Below are 15,560 nucleotides of genomic sequence, written 5' to 3'. Positions count from 1 at the left end.
TGATATATTACATTACAATGATATATTACATTTATTTGGAGTCATGTTTGTGTCTACCTGATAAATGCAAGTCCATTACTCGCTCTTCTTTTAGCTCTGTTTTGCTCTCCACCAACCTCTGAGAGAAATAGCTGGTTATTTAGCTGCTAAAAGCTGCCTCTGGAAACAGCAGTGATGAGAGTGAACCAACAGTAAAGTTGCGGGCCATAAAACTGACAATCTGAAAAACAATCTGAAAGGCGCTGAAACTCTCCCAATGTTGAGGGGAACTACAAGTTTGAAACTAAAAGCAATGTCCTTTCACATACACACAGAGTCATTTGACTGATGTAAGACTCTACAGCCATGTGAGTGATTCTGTGAGGCTCTACTTCAACACAGTGATGCTTTAAGCAAAATACTATCAATACTACAATATCAGCATGTAACATGCTCACAATGTAAATGTTAACGGTTAAGCAGGTATGTTTACCATATTCACCACCACCTCTTCCTCCGCAGCACTGGGGAGATAGGTCTGGCAATGCGAGACTAACCACCACCTTGTGTTAGCATGCTAACATTTGCTAATCAGCATGAAACTAAGTACAGCTGAGGCTAATGGGAGCCAGTAGTTTTGCAGGTATTTGTTCATAAACCAGAGTATTGGACAAAGTAAATTGTTGATGTTGGGGATAGCTTAGTCAATAGCTACGACGTTCCACTTTCCACTTCCCGGATTGCTCTTGTTCTGCCGGAAATTCCGCCGTTTTCGGATGACCGTTTCTTTCCGCTTTCTTTGTGTTGGCATTCTAAACTCCGGTGGATTTATGAGGACTATGGTTAACTGCTCCTCAGATCTCTGCAGGGTAAATCCAGACAGCTAGTATCTGAGTTTTCTGTTGCACGACTAAAACAACCTTTGAACATACACGTTCCACCAAAACAAGTTCCTTCACGAGGCTATTTTGCAGCGGCACCGTGGCTCCGCTCTGCGCTTAGCACTGCCCAAGACGATTGTGATTGGTTTAAAGAAATGCCAATAAACCAGAGCATGTTTTTCTCCTATCCCGGATTGCTGTGTGGACTCGCCAGACCCTCCTCCGCAGTGCTGTGGAGGAAGGTCTAGCAATGCGAGACTAGAGCTAGATGAATGGACCACCATTTAAGTATAAAAACGTTATAACAATTCAGCCGTCTGTACAAATTGTCATGACAATTTGTGGAGATATTTTTGTCTGTGGACTGCGGAAAGTGATGGAGAAACCATCTGACCCACTGACATTGGCATCCAAAGTAAATTGCAGTATTTTTCCTATTATTGGAGTTCAATTCATTTTGGTTTACTCACTAGTAAGCATAATCAATATGGGACATTTACTATTCTCTCTGGGTATTTGGCTGAACATTTTAATTGATTTTTACAGTTACAGGGGAATTTATAGAGTAGGACAGAGATTGATGGATCAGCAAGTAAGAACAGACTTACTGGAGCGTTGTCGTGTAATGAAACAGACAAAGACATTCAAATGGAATTTCAGGAATTTGTCATATTGAGAGAGTAGATGGAGCACATACAGCTGGGACGTGACATGGTTTGTGTATGGATGTTTATTCATTTGTGACAAGCATCTTCAAATGGTTTTTGCCTCCTTGGAGAAGTTAATGGCCGTCGTACATCACAGTGTTTGTGTCTCCCGTCGCGGATGGGACATGCGCAGTCTGACACGAGTTAATGATCAGAGTTTGCAAGGGAAATGAAGATGTATGACTTTTGAGTCTGTATCTCTAGTCCTGAAGTAGAAATAAATGCATCTGGATGAAAAACATCTCCCCATGCCTACATATCATCCTTTACAACCGTTTTGCCTGTTTATTCTGAATGATCAATATACTCCTTGTCCATCTGCATGGTAAATGATCAATTTCTTTCTCAGCTGTTTTGGTTTAGACAAAGGAGATCAAGAGCTAAATGGTTTAATCTGGCAAAAAGCTGGGTATATACAAATCTGTGATTATCTTAAAGGGGTTTGTTTTTTAATCAGACTGGAGTGTGATCTTGTGAAAAACATGTTTCCTCATTTTTTCTTCATGATCCAAAGCACAATATGAAATAAGTAAATCTAAATTATTCACACCAGAAGACACAAAAATGGTGGTTTTTAACTTATTTATTTTCTTGAGGGAAGTTGGATCCTTCATTAAATATTTACTTACATTATTTACAGCAGTATATTTTACATGGCTAGGTATCATGCACATTGTCATATAAAAAAAAACTGTACACATTTACACTCATTTAAGAGGGAGTAGTCCGTGCAATAAAAGGCACAAACCTTTGACCCTGCATTTATGTGTCATGATTACATATTTCAAGGGCACTGCCACATATTGTGTTACCATAGTGAGCTCAAGATGCACACCTGGAGAAAAATGACTTGAGCAGCTGCAGAGAAGACCTGTGTTGGTGTGTGTGATAGCAATTAGCTGCCGAGCAGCAAAGCAGTAAAGTGCCCTCTTCATTGTGTCTAAATGTGATCCTATCCCCTCAGCAGCCTCTGGCAAAGTGAAAAGTCTTTTCAGCCATACTGATAAAGTGAGCTGAGACGTCGTCTGACTTACAACAGAGTTCCACAATCTGTAGGATAATCTACAATCCTCAGAATAAGTCTGTTACAGATTCAAGGTATTAAGTGGATGATTATCACTGTCCTAAATACACATTCTGTTTCTTTAAGGCAGTAAGGCCTGTTGGCTGAGGCACAAGGCTGAAGCTGAGCTGACTACTTGGGTTTCATGTCTTAGTGGTCATAGGATGGTTGGGCTAGAAATGCTACAGATCGTAATCACACATTAGTTTGACAAGCAGCTCTCCTATTGTATTAGTCCTGTGGTCCTAGATCTAATATCAGCCACTACACATTGAATATTTTTGCCAATTGCCCATTCACTAAACTCACTAAACACTAAATGCAGCAATTGTCCAGTCAGAGCTTAGCAACCTTAACTAGTCACTGCTGACCTGTCAAGCTTTGGATTTCTCCACATGCTGCAGGTGTGCACGAGGCTCTAATATGAGCAAAACTCTGTATATAAAGAGTTTGGAGGGCAGTGTTTTTTTAAGGTTTTCCAAACGTCAGCATGTCTAGCTGACTAGCTACCTGCAGAAGTAAACCAGTGTTATTTTAAAAGCAAGAAGCATGTCATTAAGTAACTATATTATTATGTTTGGTTACAGGTTAAGTCAGAAAAATATCTGTTCAGAGTTTAGAGTAATGATTGGCTCTTTGCTCTGAAAGTTTACACTCCAGCAACTCCAACCAAACTTGTATTACAGTAGATAGTATTATGTCGGCCAAACTCATTGGTTAGTCCTTATCCTAAAATCCTTTTCTTTTGTAAAAGTGGAGCATACCCATTAAAATAATACAAACATTAAAGCACAGAAGTGTGTTTTTCTGTGTAGTAATAGTTTACTTCTGTGTGAAATTACTGGATATTTTGAGTTGCAAATCTGCCACTGTTATTGTAAATTGCATACGTTCTGTGAAGGAACGGAAACTTTGACAGGGAGGTGGCTAAGTGAATGGTCAATCGTATCCCCAGGTGAGATTCGTGGGTGCATTGTTGTTTGCCACAATGTTTTTTGATACTACCACTGGTGGCAACCAAAGTCAGAAATGTTCAATTACACATACAGTAGCTGCTTTAAAGAGTGAGCAAGGCATCAGCTGTTCAAGTGATATTTAGCTTTGGTCAAACAGCTTTCCAATTTAAACAAGATGCTAATAGGGGCTACGGGAACCTTTTCTGCAGCTGACTGTTGCAGGAGAAATAGATTACAGTTAGATCTTGTCATCCTGTATTTCAGATCATACCTTTCATAGAGTAATATGGCATGTTTGTGGTCAGTATCATTAGGAGAAATGTCCGAATACCACTGACAGCCAGGGAAATAAGGATGGAGATGGACGCTCCTGAGCGTCTAGGTGTGCATACTGCTCTGTCAAATTATCATTCTCAAGCAACATTTGCTATACAAAAGGGTGACTTTAAAGGCAGGGATATACCAGGGACTGTTTCTATGTCTTGACTGTTATCTTACATACCGTATCAGCACAGACATTAATAAAACTGATTTCTAAACCTACTGCTGAGCTAAACAGACGTGATCCTTTCAGAACAATTCCAGTGCTTTAAGCCTCGTTTGGGACTCATAAACTCTGTCTTTGTAAACGAAGTCTAAAAATAGGCTTAATATCATATCTAGAAAAAAACAGTTCACAGAGTATTCACAGCAGTGTTCATTATCCAAAGTGCATGTAAATCCTAACTTGCAGCGATTACACTGTAGATTTCTCAGAGGCCAGCTGATGAGGAAGACGTCAGTTGACCTCGGCTAAATCTCCTATGTAATATTAAAAAAAGGTATGACACACCTATTTACACATCATCAAGTAATGAAATGGTACTGACATTGGCAGAATACAAGACTCAGAACTCTGGCCAATTTTGGGTGGGGGTGATCCAATGCCAGACAATAATTTAGGGCTTCTGCTTGGCTATACTAAATCTTTCAAGCAAGCATATTTTGTGAAGCACAATCAAGGTTATTGACTGTCAATGCTTCCGAATCCAAACAAATGGCCAAAACAAAAGATTTCAGTAGCAAAATCCACTCAGGCATTTAACATTAAGATTGACAATAGCAATTTCCTACTAAATTGCTATGTTTTGAGGTGACCAATCCATCGCTGAGCACCACAAACAAAATGCATCCGTCAACAAATGTACAAGCACAGGGCACAGAAGAGAGTGCCTAAAGTTACAGTACTACAAGATCTTCTCTAGCAATAAGTCTGGAGAAGAGAAAAAAACGGAGGTGAAGGCTGGCTTAGCATTCTTATCACATGAAACACACCACACAGCAGGTGAGAAGGGTCAGTTTGGCTAATGAGCACAGATATATACATAGTATACAGTGAAGGGCCGAGTGGAGTCTGACTCAAAGTCAAAGTATATAACCCATTATGTTATGGAGGTTAATTTCCCTACTGACCACATTTTGTACACTCCACTTTAACTACTATACAATTACCACATTTATACATATTTTAAACAAGTAATTATGGTCAAAAATCAGTACACATCTCAGAGTTGCAAGACTTTCAGCTTTGGCCAGATTGGGAAGCTATAATGTAAGACGTGTACATATACAAAACCAAAACATGGAAATTAGTCTTTTTACAAAAAGGGGTGATACATAATAGTACCTTTTTTTCTCAAAGTAAAAAAAACAACTTTCAAACAAGGCATCTGGTCAAAGAGCTACCTTAATTCACAGGGTCAAGTACAGTAATAACACAAGTATGACTAACATCCTTCAACCTTTACCTGAGTTGGCAGAATATTAAAACCAAGAATGCGTCAACAAATTTTGTCCATCCACACAATCACCCGCAGCTTCAAACTCAGGTTGGCTACATCAACAATCAACAGTGCGTACTCCCTCTTAGAGGAGAATTTGCAGAAAGTACATCTAAAGTTTAAACTTCAGCACCTGTGACTGCTGTTTTTTGATCCAAGCTTTGTTTAATTAAACTACATGTTTCTGGGTCTTTTATAGAAAAAAGCGCACTAAATGACCAAAGTATTTCTCAACAGGAGTGAGATTTCGGGGCTGGAAAAACTGTGCTGTGATATTTTGAAACTAACACACATGAATTGATTTTTATCAAGCTGTAAGACATATGAATGTGAAGAAGCGTCTAAATGCTGCATGACATTTTGAACTGATACAAAGAAAGCCCAAGGTCATAAATTGAAAGTAATGTGAATGCGTCATCTGCATTCAGACAAAAATTTTAAGACTTCGGTTATTATTACTGTTACCTGTAGGAGAGTGTGTGTGTGTGTGTGTGTGTGTGTCAGTGCATTGCTGCAGTGCTGAATTTGTTTCATTAAAGACAAACTAAATCAACACAGTGAGGGATGCCAAGACCTATCAGGCAAGATGAATAACCGAACCACTGAAATTGTTTGTGTGGTCATGGTTTGTGCATACACATAATCTGCAGATTTGTACATCAGTGCACGGGTACCGCAAGTTTCTCCCTCTCTTTAAATGTAGCAGCAAAAGGTGGGTGGAGGAAAATTGGGATTTTAATAAGAAATCCCTCTCAGTTATGACCTACTTTCACCCAAGTAATCTTGCCTGACAAGCAGCCGGTAGAGCTGCGAGACCTCTAATTAAATTGGCTTCCCAGAGAAGTTCAGTAGCTGGGAAGGAGGTGGACTCTTCAGTATGGCTGGTCAGTCTGATACAGTCACTAACCTCAAAGATCAGAGTGGAGCTGAATGCAGGCAGGGGGGGGGACTGATGAGGCTCCTATTACCATTTGTGGAGGATAACTGGCAGGTATGGGCCATGTACTGTAGGATGGTTCAGATAATGGTCTGGCACTCAATGGAGTACCCGACTCACAAATGTCTTAGGAGCGTGTGCTGTAGGTATGTACTGTTTGTGTCATGTGCATCTGCAAGGGTGTTTTTTTTCTGTCGCAGTTAGCACTTTGCAGAGCAAATCTTACAATCCAGTCAGATCCTCCGGGGCCTTAGTTGTGCTACTGGACGTGTGCTTTCTTGTTTGCAGGGTCAGCAGCTAGACAGTCTTATAGCCAGACGGCCACAGAGGACTCATCCACACAGAGATGAAGAGCCAGGCATTAAATAAAGACTTAAAAATGCCAAGAACTAAATGTTTGTACACAGAGACCCGTAAAAATATTCCCTCACGCCAAAATCCAAAACAACTGAGGTAGGGGAAAAAAGAAAAAAATTAATAAATGTCATTAAGAACATTAACACGGCTTGTGGAACACAATAAAGCTTCAGTGATATACTGAGAGCCATGTGACCTACATTAAAAGTGAATGGAGGGCGTCATCAAGCGATGGTGTTTTGTGTAATTGTCCAGTGATGTTTCATCCACAATTTTTTATTGATCATCCACCACGATGAGCTTATAGCATGACCCTCCAATGTGTTCAGTGTCAGAACAGTCACAGCGCTAATGAACACTGACGGTCCTGAGCGGAGGAAAAGGAGGAAAGGGTCAGAGGTCCCAGTTGTTAGTTAACATCTCTCTGGGATTTAAATTCCTCCCGCGTCATAACTTTCATACAATAGATACATGAATGCCCGTCTTTGAGCCAATTCATCTGTCATTGTTCCACAATGATTGTAAAACCTTGGTGAAAGAACAGAAGGACACTTTTTATTGTCCTTTTAATACCAGACTGTGGTAGTTTTCATGCCAGGAGAGAGAAATTGTTCCGCCTAGTCTATCCACGGCTGGGAAGATGCAGTTTATCTTGTCCAAGTAGCATCACACCTGAATGGCACTTTCAAATTGGCAGTAAAAAAAAAACAATCTGAAAGGCAAATATTTGTTTTGCCTGAATACATATTCAACCTCCCGCTTTGTCATGTTGCACCTTGACAAAGAAAAAAAACACCTTGATTGCCTTGGAAACAGTGTTTTCGGTGACACATCTCATTGATTGCTAGAAGCGAGCAGGTCAGAAAGTTGCAGCAAGATGGCCGACAAAGGAACTACTTCGGTTGTCACCTTTTCCTCCACACCTTTGACGACCAGATCTTCACTGTCTTGTCGCTAGAGAGAGAGAGAGAGAGAGGGTTGGGATGATGAGCAAAGGGAAGCAAGGAGAACACAACAAAGGGAGAAAATAACAGAACATCAATCAGACAATCTCTTTCTAAACAACCCATTGTACATCAGACACAACGCAAAGAGATTGGCTTCAAAGTACACTTGACACACACATGCCCACACACACTTCATTAAAGCCCCTTCTCATGGTGTCAGTAAAAGAAACACCTCTCCAACCTCTCAGAAAAGTAGAGAAAGTAATTGAAAGTATGATGCATTACTGCAACAAGTAAATTAATCAACCTGCCCACAACTCTACTCCCAACTGACCAGGCAATTTAATTTTCACTTTCCTGCACATTCCCAGGGTGCTAATCATAACACCTTGCACTGGTCAATTAGGCAATACTCAGGACAGCATCACGGTTTCCATTAACACTAGCTAAAGAAGTTGTCAAGAAGCTGTGCTCTTTGGTTGGTGTGGAGGAGATACTAAATGTCAATTGAGTGGTTCCGGTCTGAAAGGATCATGTTAAACGTGTTAAATAAATAGTTACATTTTGAGAAACACACTCTAACCCAGAGTTAGATGAGAACATTGACACCGTGTCCCATGTCTGTATGATAAATATGAAGCTACAGCCAGCAGGCTGTTAGCTTAGCTTAACATAAAGTTAAAACAGGGGAAAACAGCTAGCCTGGCTCTGACCAAAGGGGACATAATCCACCTACCAGCACCTCCGAACCTCACAAACTGTATCTCATTTGTTTAATCCCAATGAAAGCTCAAGTGCACAAATGTCAAGTTTAATGTTTTAAGGGGAGTTAAATGCTGGGCTAGATAGCGCCAGGCTAGCTCTTTTCATCTAACTCTTAGTATAAAAAAAATTAAAAAAAAATAAATAAGTCTATTTCCCAAATAAGGAGCAACAGAATGTTAAATATGATTTACACACATGAGAAAAAGTTATTCTGATCACTTGTTCAGTCAATAAGAAGTTTGACTTAGCGGAGGCAGTGATCTGCAAACAAACCAGCAACCACAATAAAAACAAACAGCAGCACCATGCTATAAACAAAAGAAAGAATGATAAAAGAATTGGAGCAAAAAATAAAAGAAGGATAGAAACAGAACAGATGCAAACAGAAAGGTGCAGGTATTACCCAGGGGAAAAGAAACGCAGCCGGGAAAAAAAGGGTGGAAATTAGTTAAGACAGTACCAAAGGAAGGGAGGGTTGCTGAGCGGAGAGGAGGCAATCATGGGAGGCTGGTGGCTCGGCCCTTGATGGCCAGGACCCGTCGAGGAAGACACGGGGTCAAGCCTGGCACATAGCTCCACAACTTCACCCTGCAGTCACTGGAGTCAGGGAGGACGAGGAGGAGGGTTAAGAACAGGAGGAGTGGGAAGGCAGAGTTTAAGAGACCAGACAAGGAAATATTTGTCAACAGAAAAGATGACGGTAAGCAGTAAGAGATGATAGAGTAAAGAAGTGATGAAACAAGAGAGCAAGAAGAGGGGAAGACAGGGGAGTGACATATATAACCGTCTTTCCAAACAATGCCAGAAAAATATTCAGCCGGATTGTAATATGGCTATTCTTGGTTGCTCTGACAGTACGGAGGCCCTTCCTCCACATCAGAAGGCAATTATTAGAGCAGGCATTGTTGCAGATAAAAAAAATAATATTACTCAATTGGAAGTCTCCACTGTCCCCATGTTTCAGGAGGTGGCTCAATGAAATGATTTCTATGGCTAAAGCTTGATTTATACTTCTGCGTAAAATCTACGCCGTTGCTACGTACTTAGGTATGTGGAGACACCGACCTACGTAGGACCCTACGCTGTAGCCTAACGTACACCTCTCAAAAATGTAACTACAAGTCGCGGCAACGCACGTCGCTCGGCTGTGGCTTGGACTCATTTCCTGGTACGCCTTCTCCATAAAAACATGAAATCAAGGAGATCCTTAACTTTTCCTGATACAGATTTCCCACTGTAGTCAGAAAACACAGAGGAGACACTTTGTTTCTCTCACTATGACTCTAGAGCATAGACAGTAAAATTAATGGACAAATTGACGCCGTAGACTTGCAATGGAGACCAGTGAAGGCCATTAGAAGCACTTTTCCGGTGAGGACTGAGCGTTACTGCGCAGCCTCCAACTGAGTTTGAAGACGTAGATGTGACGTGAGCAACCTGTAAGCAACCTTGTAAGTCTTCTGGTAGCTGTGCCAAGAGAAATCTCAATCATTCCCAATCTTGCAGAGACGGAGAGCGTAGGCATATGTTAGGAAATAACATAGGCACAGGCTAATTATTGCTAACTAAAATGCTAGTTAACATTAGTAATTAAACTAAAACAGCTAATGTAAGTCAAAACTGCCTGGGAGCTTCTCCTGTACTGTACGGTAATTTGTCTACTATGCGACAGAAAGTCCCGTGGTTATGACACAAACGTTAGCCTATTTTTACAAAAACGTCTGCTACGGAGCCATAACGTGAGGTACAAGGAAATGGAGCCTTTTATACATTGTCATGTTTCTTTAGAAATAAACAATGGACAAATAGAGTCTTTAAACGCAGATATAAAGTTATTCGCTGTCAAAGTGACATGATTAAGAAGACATATCAGGCAGTCAATACATGTAAAGAGGATCCATTCATTGTTGGTTTTTGTCTTCACACAGAATTAATTGACAAAAAGAAAAATGTAGAATGTCTTATCTTTTAATGCTTGTGTACGTATCAGTTAAAGATAATGGTACTTTAATCTACGCACACTTTCATCAGTTATTTAAATAATAAATAAATAGCATTTATTAAGACATAAAAGTTTTCTTTAACTCTCAACAAAGTTAATAATCTTCTAAAGAGGAGAGTCTTTTAGCCCAATAATCCCTTCACTACATCAAGACGATGCTGGACAGATAAAGAACAAAAAAAATGAATACCATTTGATGGACGCTTTAACAGTACAACAATAGAAAACATTGTTAGATTAGTGGTGTTGCAGTCCACAACATGTCTTTTTTTCTTTTTCTTACCTGGATGCAGTGAAGATCTGTCTTGAGTTGGTACATATGGCGTTAATGGGGCTTTCATGACCTCTGACCTCTCCTATGGGGGTGAAGTTCTCTACGTTCCACACCTTCAGCATGCCGCCCCGACAGGCGCTCAGCAGCATGGGCCGGCCCGGGACATATGCAAGCGCGCACACCCAGTCCTTATGGGCATTGGGGATTTGCTGTTGAGTCAAAGCAGAGAGACATAAAGTCAGAGAGAGATGAAGATATTACATCATGTTTTTACATAAAAAACACAGGAATGTGAGTCATCTGGGTTATTGCGTTCTAAAAATAGCAGCAGCAAAACATAAATGTTTCATTTTTAATGGATGTATATCATTGTCAGTAAGGCAGTTTGTGTATGTATGTAAAGAGGTACAATGCTGTGCCTGTTTAGGCTAAACAACAACCTTGCAACTGTAAAACACTTAAATGCTAGCCTACATTTTAAATGTTTGGAATCCAACACTAAATTCATTCGTTATTATAGTATCATTATTTTAGGAATTATGCATAAATTTCCATGTACGCCCCGCAGTACTCCAAAGTACCACTAGGGGTACTAGTACCCCCATTTGAGAAACAGTCTTTAAAATAGAGAGCATACAAAAAGCAATTTGGATTTTACACAAGGCTTTAATAAAACTTTATCACGCCGACACTGGGTTTTGATTCTGTTTATCTCAACCAACTGGGCTGCAGATTAATTTAGCGCTAAACAGAGGAACAGATGCACAGGGAGATAACTTTTATTACATTTATCTTCTTTTTCACATTGCATTTGATTTGATCCTGTCATTATTTTAATGTTGCATTTTGAGATTACCTTTCAACCAAAATAACACCCCAAATAAAGTTCATTTCCCTTATTGTTTCCATTAGCTAGCTCTTTTTGTTTTTCTCTTGGTGCATGTTTTCCACACTGCAGTTTGCAGGTAGTCTGCTCTCTTTCTCTAGTTTTTACAGGCAGTACGTTATTCAATCCTATTGTATTTATAGTGTAAGGTGTTAATTCCATATATATTCCTCATTTGCATGCAAGTCTATTTTAGCCCTATTTCTTGTGATCTAAACAGAGCAACATGCTTGGAAGTATGTGTTTTTCCCCCTTCAGCTTTTTGAGCAAAAAGAAATCAGTGTTATTTTACTGAGGTGATTTCAACTTGAAATAGAGCCATGAGTTGCTTTCTGTTCAGCGATTCTTATAGAACAATGGCCCGAGCCAAGAACGACTGAAATAGTGACATTATCCAAATGGCTATAATTTGCTACAGTATGTCAATCAATCATTTTCATTTGTCAAATGAAATTGTACGAGGTACAATTCCAGTGAAATGTTATCCCATCAGCTCATTCAACTTGTGCATGATTCATCATGCTCCAGGATCCAGCCAAGTCTCAGGCGAAAGGACACCACAGCTCCCGACATCCCGCTGGAAACCAATGGAGGCACCTGGCTCACGGTCCGACGCTGCACACTGGCTAGCAGGATGCCTGGTAGAAAAGTCAGTCGCTTTTCAATTCCTCCACGTTGCCTCTGTGCCCCCTCTGATGTAGAGATGGAGATGGATGCAGAGATGGTCTTGCTTGTCCATGTAGTCTTGAACGTAGCATTAGGTCGTAGTTGATAGCCATCATTACATTTGCAAACTTTGACCGGCCAGCAGGAGTTGATGTCCCTATCCTGATGAGCGACTTGTAGTGATGACGTGGCCGCAAACATGGTCTTGCTAGCTTGAGCTCATCTTCTCTAACTTTTCCTTGGGGTTTACTCTGATGTTTACATTTGGAAACTTGACCGGCCAGCTGGCCCAGACTAGCGGAGGCAGAAGGAGGTAATCATATGTACCACATAATCTAGTGCAGGTATCACATTGCTTTATAAACAAAGATGAATACTGTATTTAAAAACAGCATGAGTAGCTCTCAGAAATGTATGCTTCACAATATACAACCTAATACGTAAGAACTATTTGAGATGACAATTTTTTTGACCATTTAGACATACAGCAAACTGTTGACACAAATGGATACAGATGGAAAGAAACGTTTGGTTACAATGCACATTCAACAGTGTAGACAGCAGGTAGAATCAACTGGATTAATGCTGCGTACACAAACAAATTGTTTTTAAAAGTGAATGTTTACAGATATGTCCTTTGGCAGAAAATGGATGCTTTTAACCTATTTACGAGGCCTTCCTGTTTGCCTAAAAGAGTCTTTCATTGCAGAAAACAAGGATTTATTGGCCTTTGCCACAATGGGTATGGTCTATTTTATCCATTCTCTATTAGAGCCAGACTGATAAACTGGCTGGGCAGATATAATATTAGTTTATCATCAATATAATAGTATTGAAGTATACGTTAGGCCGATAAGTAACCAGTTATGTCAGTAAAGTAATGCCAATGATACAGTATATTTGAGGTCATTTAGAAGCTGTGTCTCCATTACACCAGAGGGCACTGACAAGTTCATTGTTCAACTGTAAAATATCACAAATTTAGGGGATCCATACAGACATTTTTGTTTATGTAAAAAGAAAACAATATTGTCTTATCAAAGCTGTTTTCTTTGTGTGACGATCTCAGCAGTTTGGCTGTTTCATAGATACTGGAACCGGCATCAGCTAGATTAAGTTGATTATTTTTTCCTAGCTCCTATAAATTAAATATGATCTGCATTTCCTTTTTGGTTGAAAAGTTGATATAAATGTATTTTAAACTAATCATTTTAAATGGTTTAAAATATAGCACCATTTCAATACAATCTATATGGAGCTCCCTCCATGACAGCTGACAACTTGACAACAACCTAATTCCGATGGTCAGCAGAGATTTGTGATTCATAGTTGGCATCTAGAGGCCAGAAAAGGTTGACAAATTAGAAAGCCTTTCTCAACACAAAAGGAAAATGGAGGAAACCTTTGGAGAGGCAATTCCTCCCCCGCCCCCGAATCCACGGGTAGTTGGGCGTGCAATATGAGCTGAAGAAGGGGAATAGCAAGTACAAAAAGTAAAGAGAGAAAGTTCTCACATATATTACATCTAACTCGCTATCTGTAACAACTTAACACCAGTGGGTAAAAATGTGTCAGTGCTTTTCAACACCTCATAGAGAGCAACACCACCCTGCAGCAACAGTTGCAGAAGCAATATACAGTATAAACAATATTTTTCAAGCAATTGGGAAACCTTAAACTACAGTGTTGAGTAATTATAAACAAATTGCTTCACATAGTCCCCCAAGAAAACACACTATGGCGTATGCATTTTAACAGAGGGGTCGGAGCAGACCTGCTCGCATCAGCAATCCTGGAGGAGGCAAAGTCTTCTGTAATATATTCTATTGTACCCTAAGCCACAATTTGATCCTATTACATAATTAGACAGGGACTACTGAGTTAGAGAGGCTGTGAAATGGATTGTGTTGGCTGCTTCACAAATGAGGTCGAGGTCATATGCCGCAGACCACAGCACTGACTAAGTTGATTTAATTCCGCCTTTGAATGGAAATAATAATGGCTTATGTTCTTGTTTTCTCTGTTCGGATAAACAAAGGCTAAACAGAACTTATGCAAACAACAAGAAAGTGCTGCTTACTATGCACATTACTGAGCATGCAAATGAGTAAGCCACCTCCACCCACGAGGGACATTATTATGCACTATCAACATATGCAGCAGCAACAGAGGATGCACAAGAGACACCGCAGGAGTCAACACATGCATTACGAAGACACACACACTCAATGACTTTTGTCTCTGGAACCTGTGGCTCTGGTGCGTGTGGGCTCTAACGCCTTGCTGTTGACACAGTGCTATCCTGCCACATTACACATGGCGACACTCTGTTGACTTTCTCCACAGAGAATCACTCTAGGTAAAGGAAGACATGAAGGGAGCTGTCCACCAACTGAACGCTCAACGGGCAGGCAGCACAGTTTTTAAATGTCACAGCCAAGCCAGTGTCAGATAACGAGTAAAATACAGTCTCTATTGGGACTGTAAGGGCACAGAAGGTATGTGTGTTTTGTCAAATGTCTATAAGACAACTAATGGTTATTTTCACGCTCAATTATTTAGTTATTTAATTAATCATTTAAACATGTAGTCTATAAAACGTCTGAAATAAGAAGACATCTTCAAATTGCTTTTTTTTTTTCAACCAATGGTTATTTCTTCATGAAATAAACCAAGAAAAGCAGAAAATCATCACATTTGATAAGCTTAAACCAGCAAATGTTTGGCATTTTTAGCTAGTTAGTCTGTCTGAAATATCTCAACAGCTATTGGATACTTTGTCATTGTGAGCATGTTAGCATGCTGGCATTAACATTTAGTTCAAAGTACTACTGATTGAAATTCCTGTTGCTTGATAAATTACTCAAACTATCAATTGATTATCAAAATCACTACTCTACACTAGAAGCAGTGAAGCCACAGTCTTTTAAATGTGGCATTCTCACTGAATCATTTTTTTCCACAATATTCTCCTATCTGCACTACATGCACCATATTGAAAGATTGGCTTTGCTCACAAGATGATAAGGGTCAAGGTATCATGAATTAATATAGCCTTAGAGAATGATGGACTCTGCATGCTCCTACCTGTAGGCTCATGGCAAATAATGTCAGGAGCAGCACTGAAGCACAGCCAGGGTTTTAGATGTATCCACATGAATATAAAATCATTGCTTCCTGCTTAACTCAACCCTGCTGACCTCACGCAAGCATACAACACATGCAGTCTTAATTGTAAATAACCCTTCGTGAGTGTCGGTATGTTTCAGCTTGGTAAAAGATGGGTTTTAGGCTTTAAGAAAAAGCCTCTTCTTCATCCA

General features: G+C 39.9%; 1 protein-coding gene across 5 annotated transcripts in view; it reads right to left on the bottom strand.

Moving 5' to 3' along the window:
- Positions 1-5,194: 5,194 nt before the first annotated feature.
- Positions 5,195-15,560, bottom strand: part of kif21b (kinesin family member 21B) — a 66,325-nt gene continuing 55,959 nt past the window's right edge. For 4 of the 5 annotated variants that reach the window (XM_078248143.1, XM_078248145.1, XM_078248144.1 and 1 more), the window contains exons 32-33: positions 10,698-10,897; positions 5,195-7,654 (exon numbers count right to left, since the gene is read on the bottom strand). In XM_078248143.1, the coding sequence (XP_078104269.1) occupies positions 7,606-7,654; positions 10,698-10,897 (249 nt within the window). In that variant the 3' untranslated portion in view covers positions 5,195-7,605. Of the gene's footprint in view, positions 7,655-8,864; positions 9,010-10,697; positions 10,898-15,560 lie in introns of those variants that run through there. The other variant, XM_078248147.1, reaches the window with a different exon arrangement.

The sequence above is a fragment of the Sander vitreus genome, chromosome 4 (genome assembly GCF_031162955.1).
Source record: "Sander vitreus isolate 19-12246 chromosome 4, sanVit1, whole genome shotgun sequence".
NCBI classification, from domain to species: Eukaryota; Metazoa; Chordata; class Actinopteri; order Perciformes; family Percidae; genus Sander; species Sander vitreus.
The sequence above is the reverse complement of the archived record's forward strand: the minus strand, read 5'-3'. Positions and strand labels throughout refer to the sequence as shown.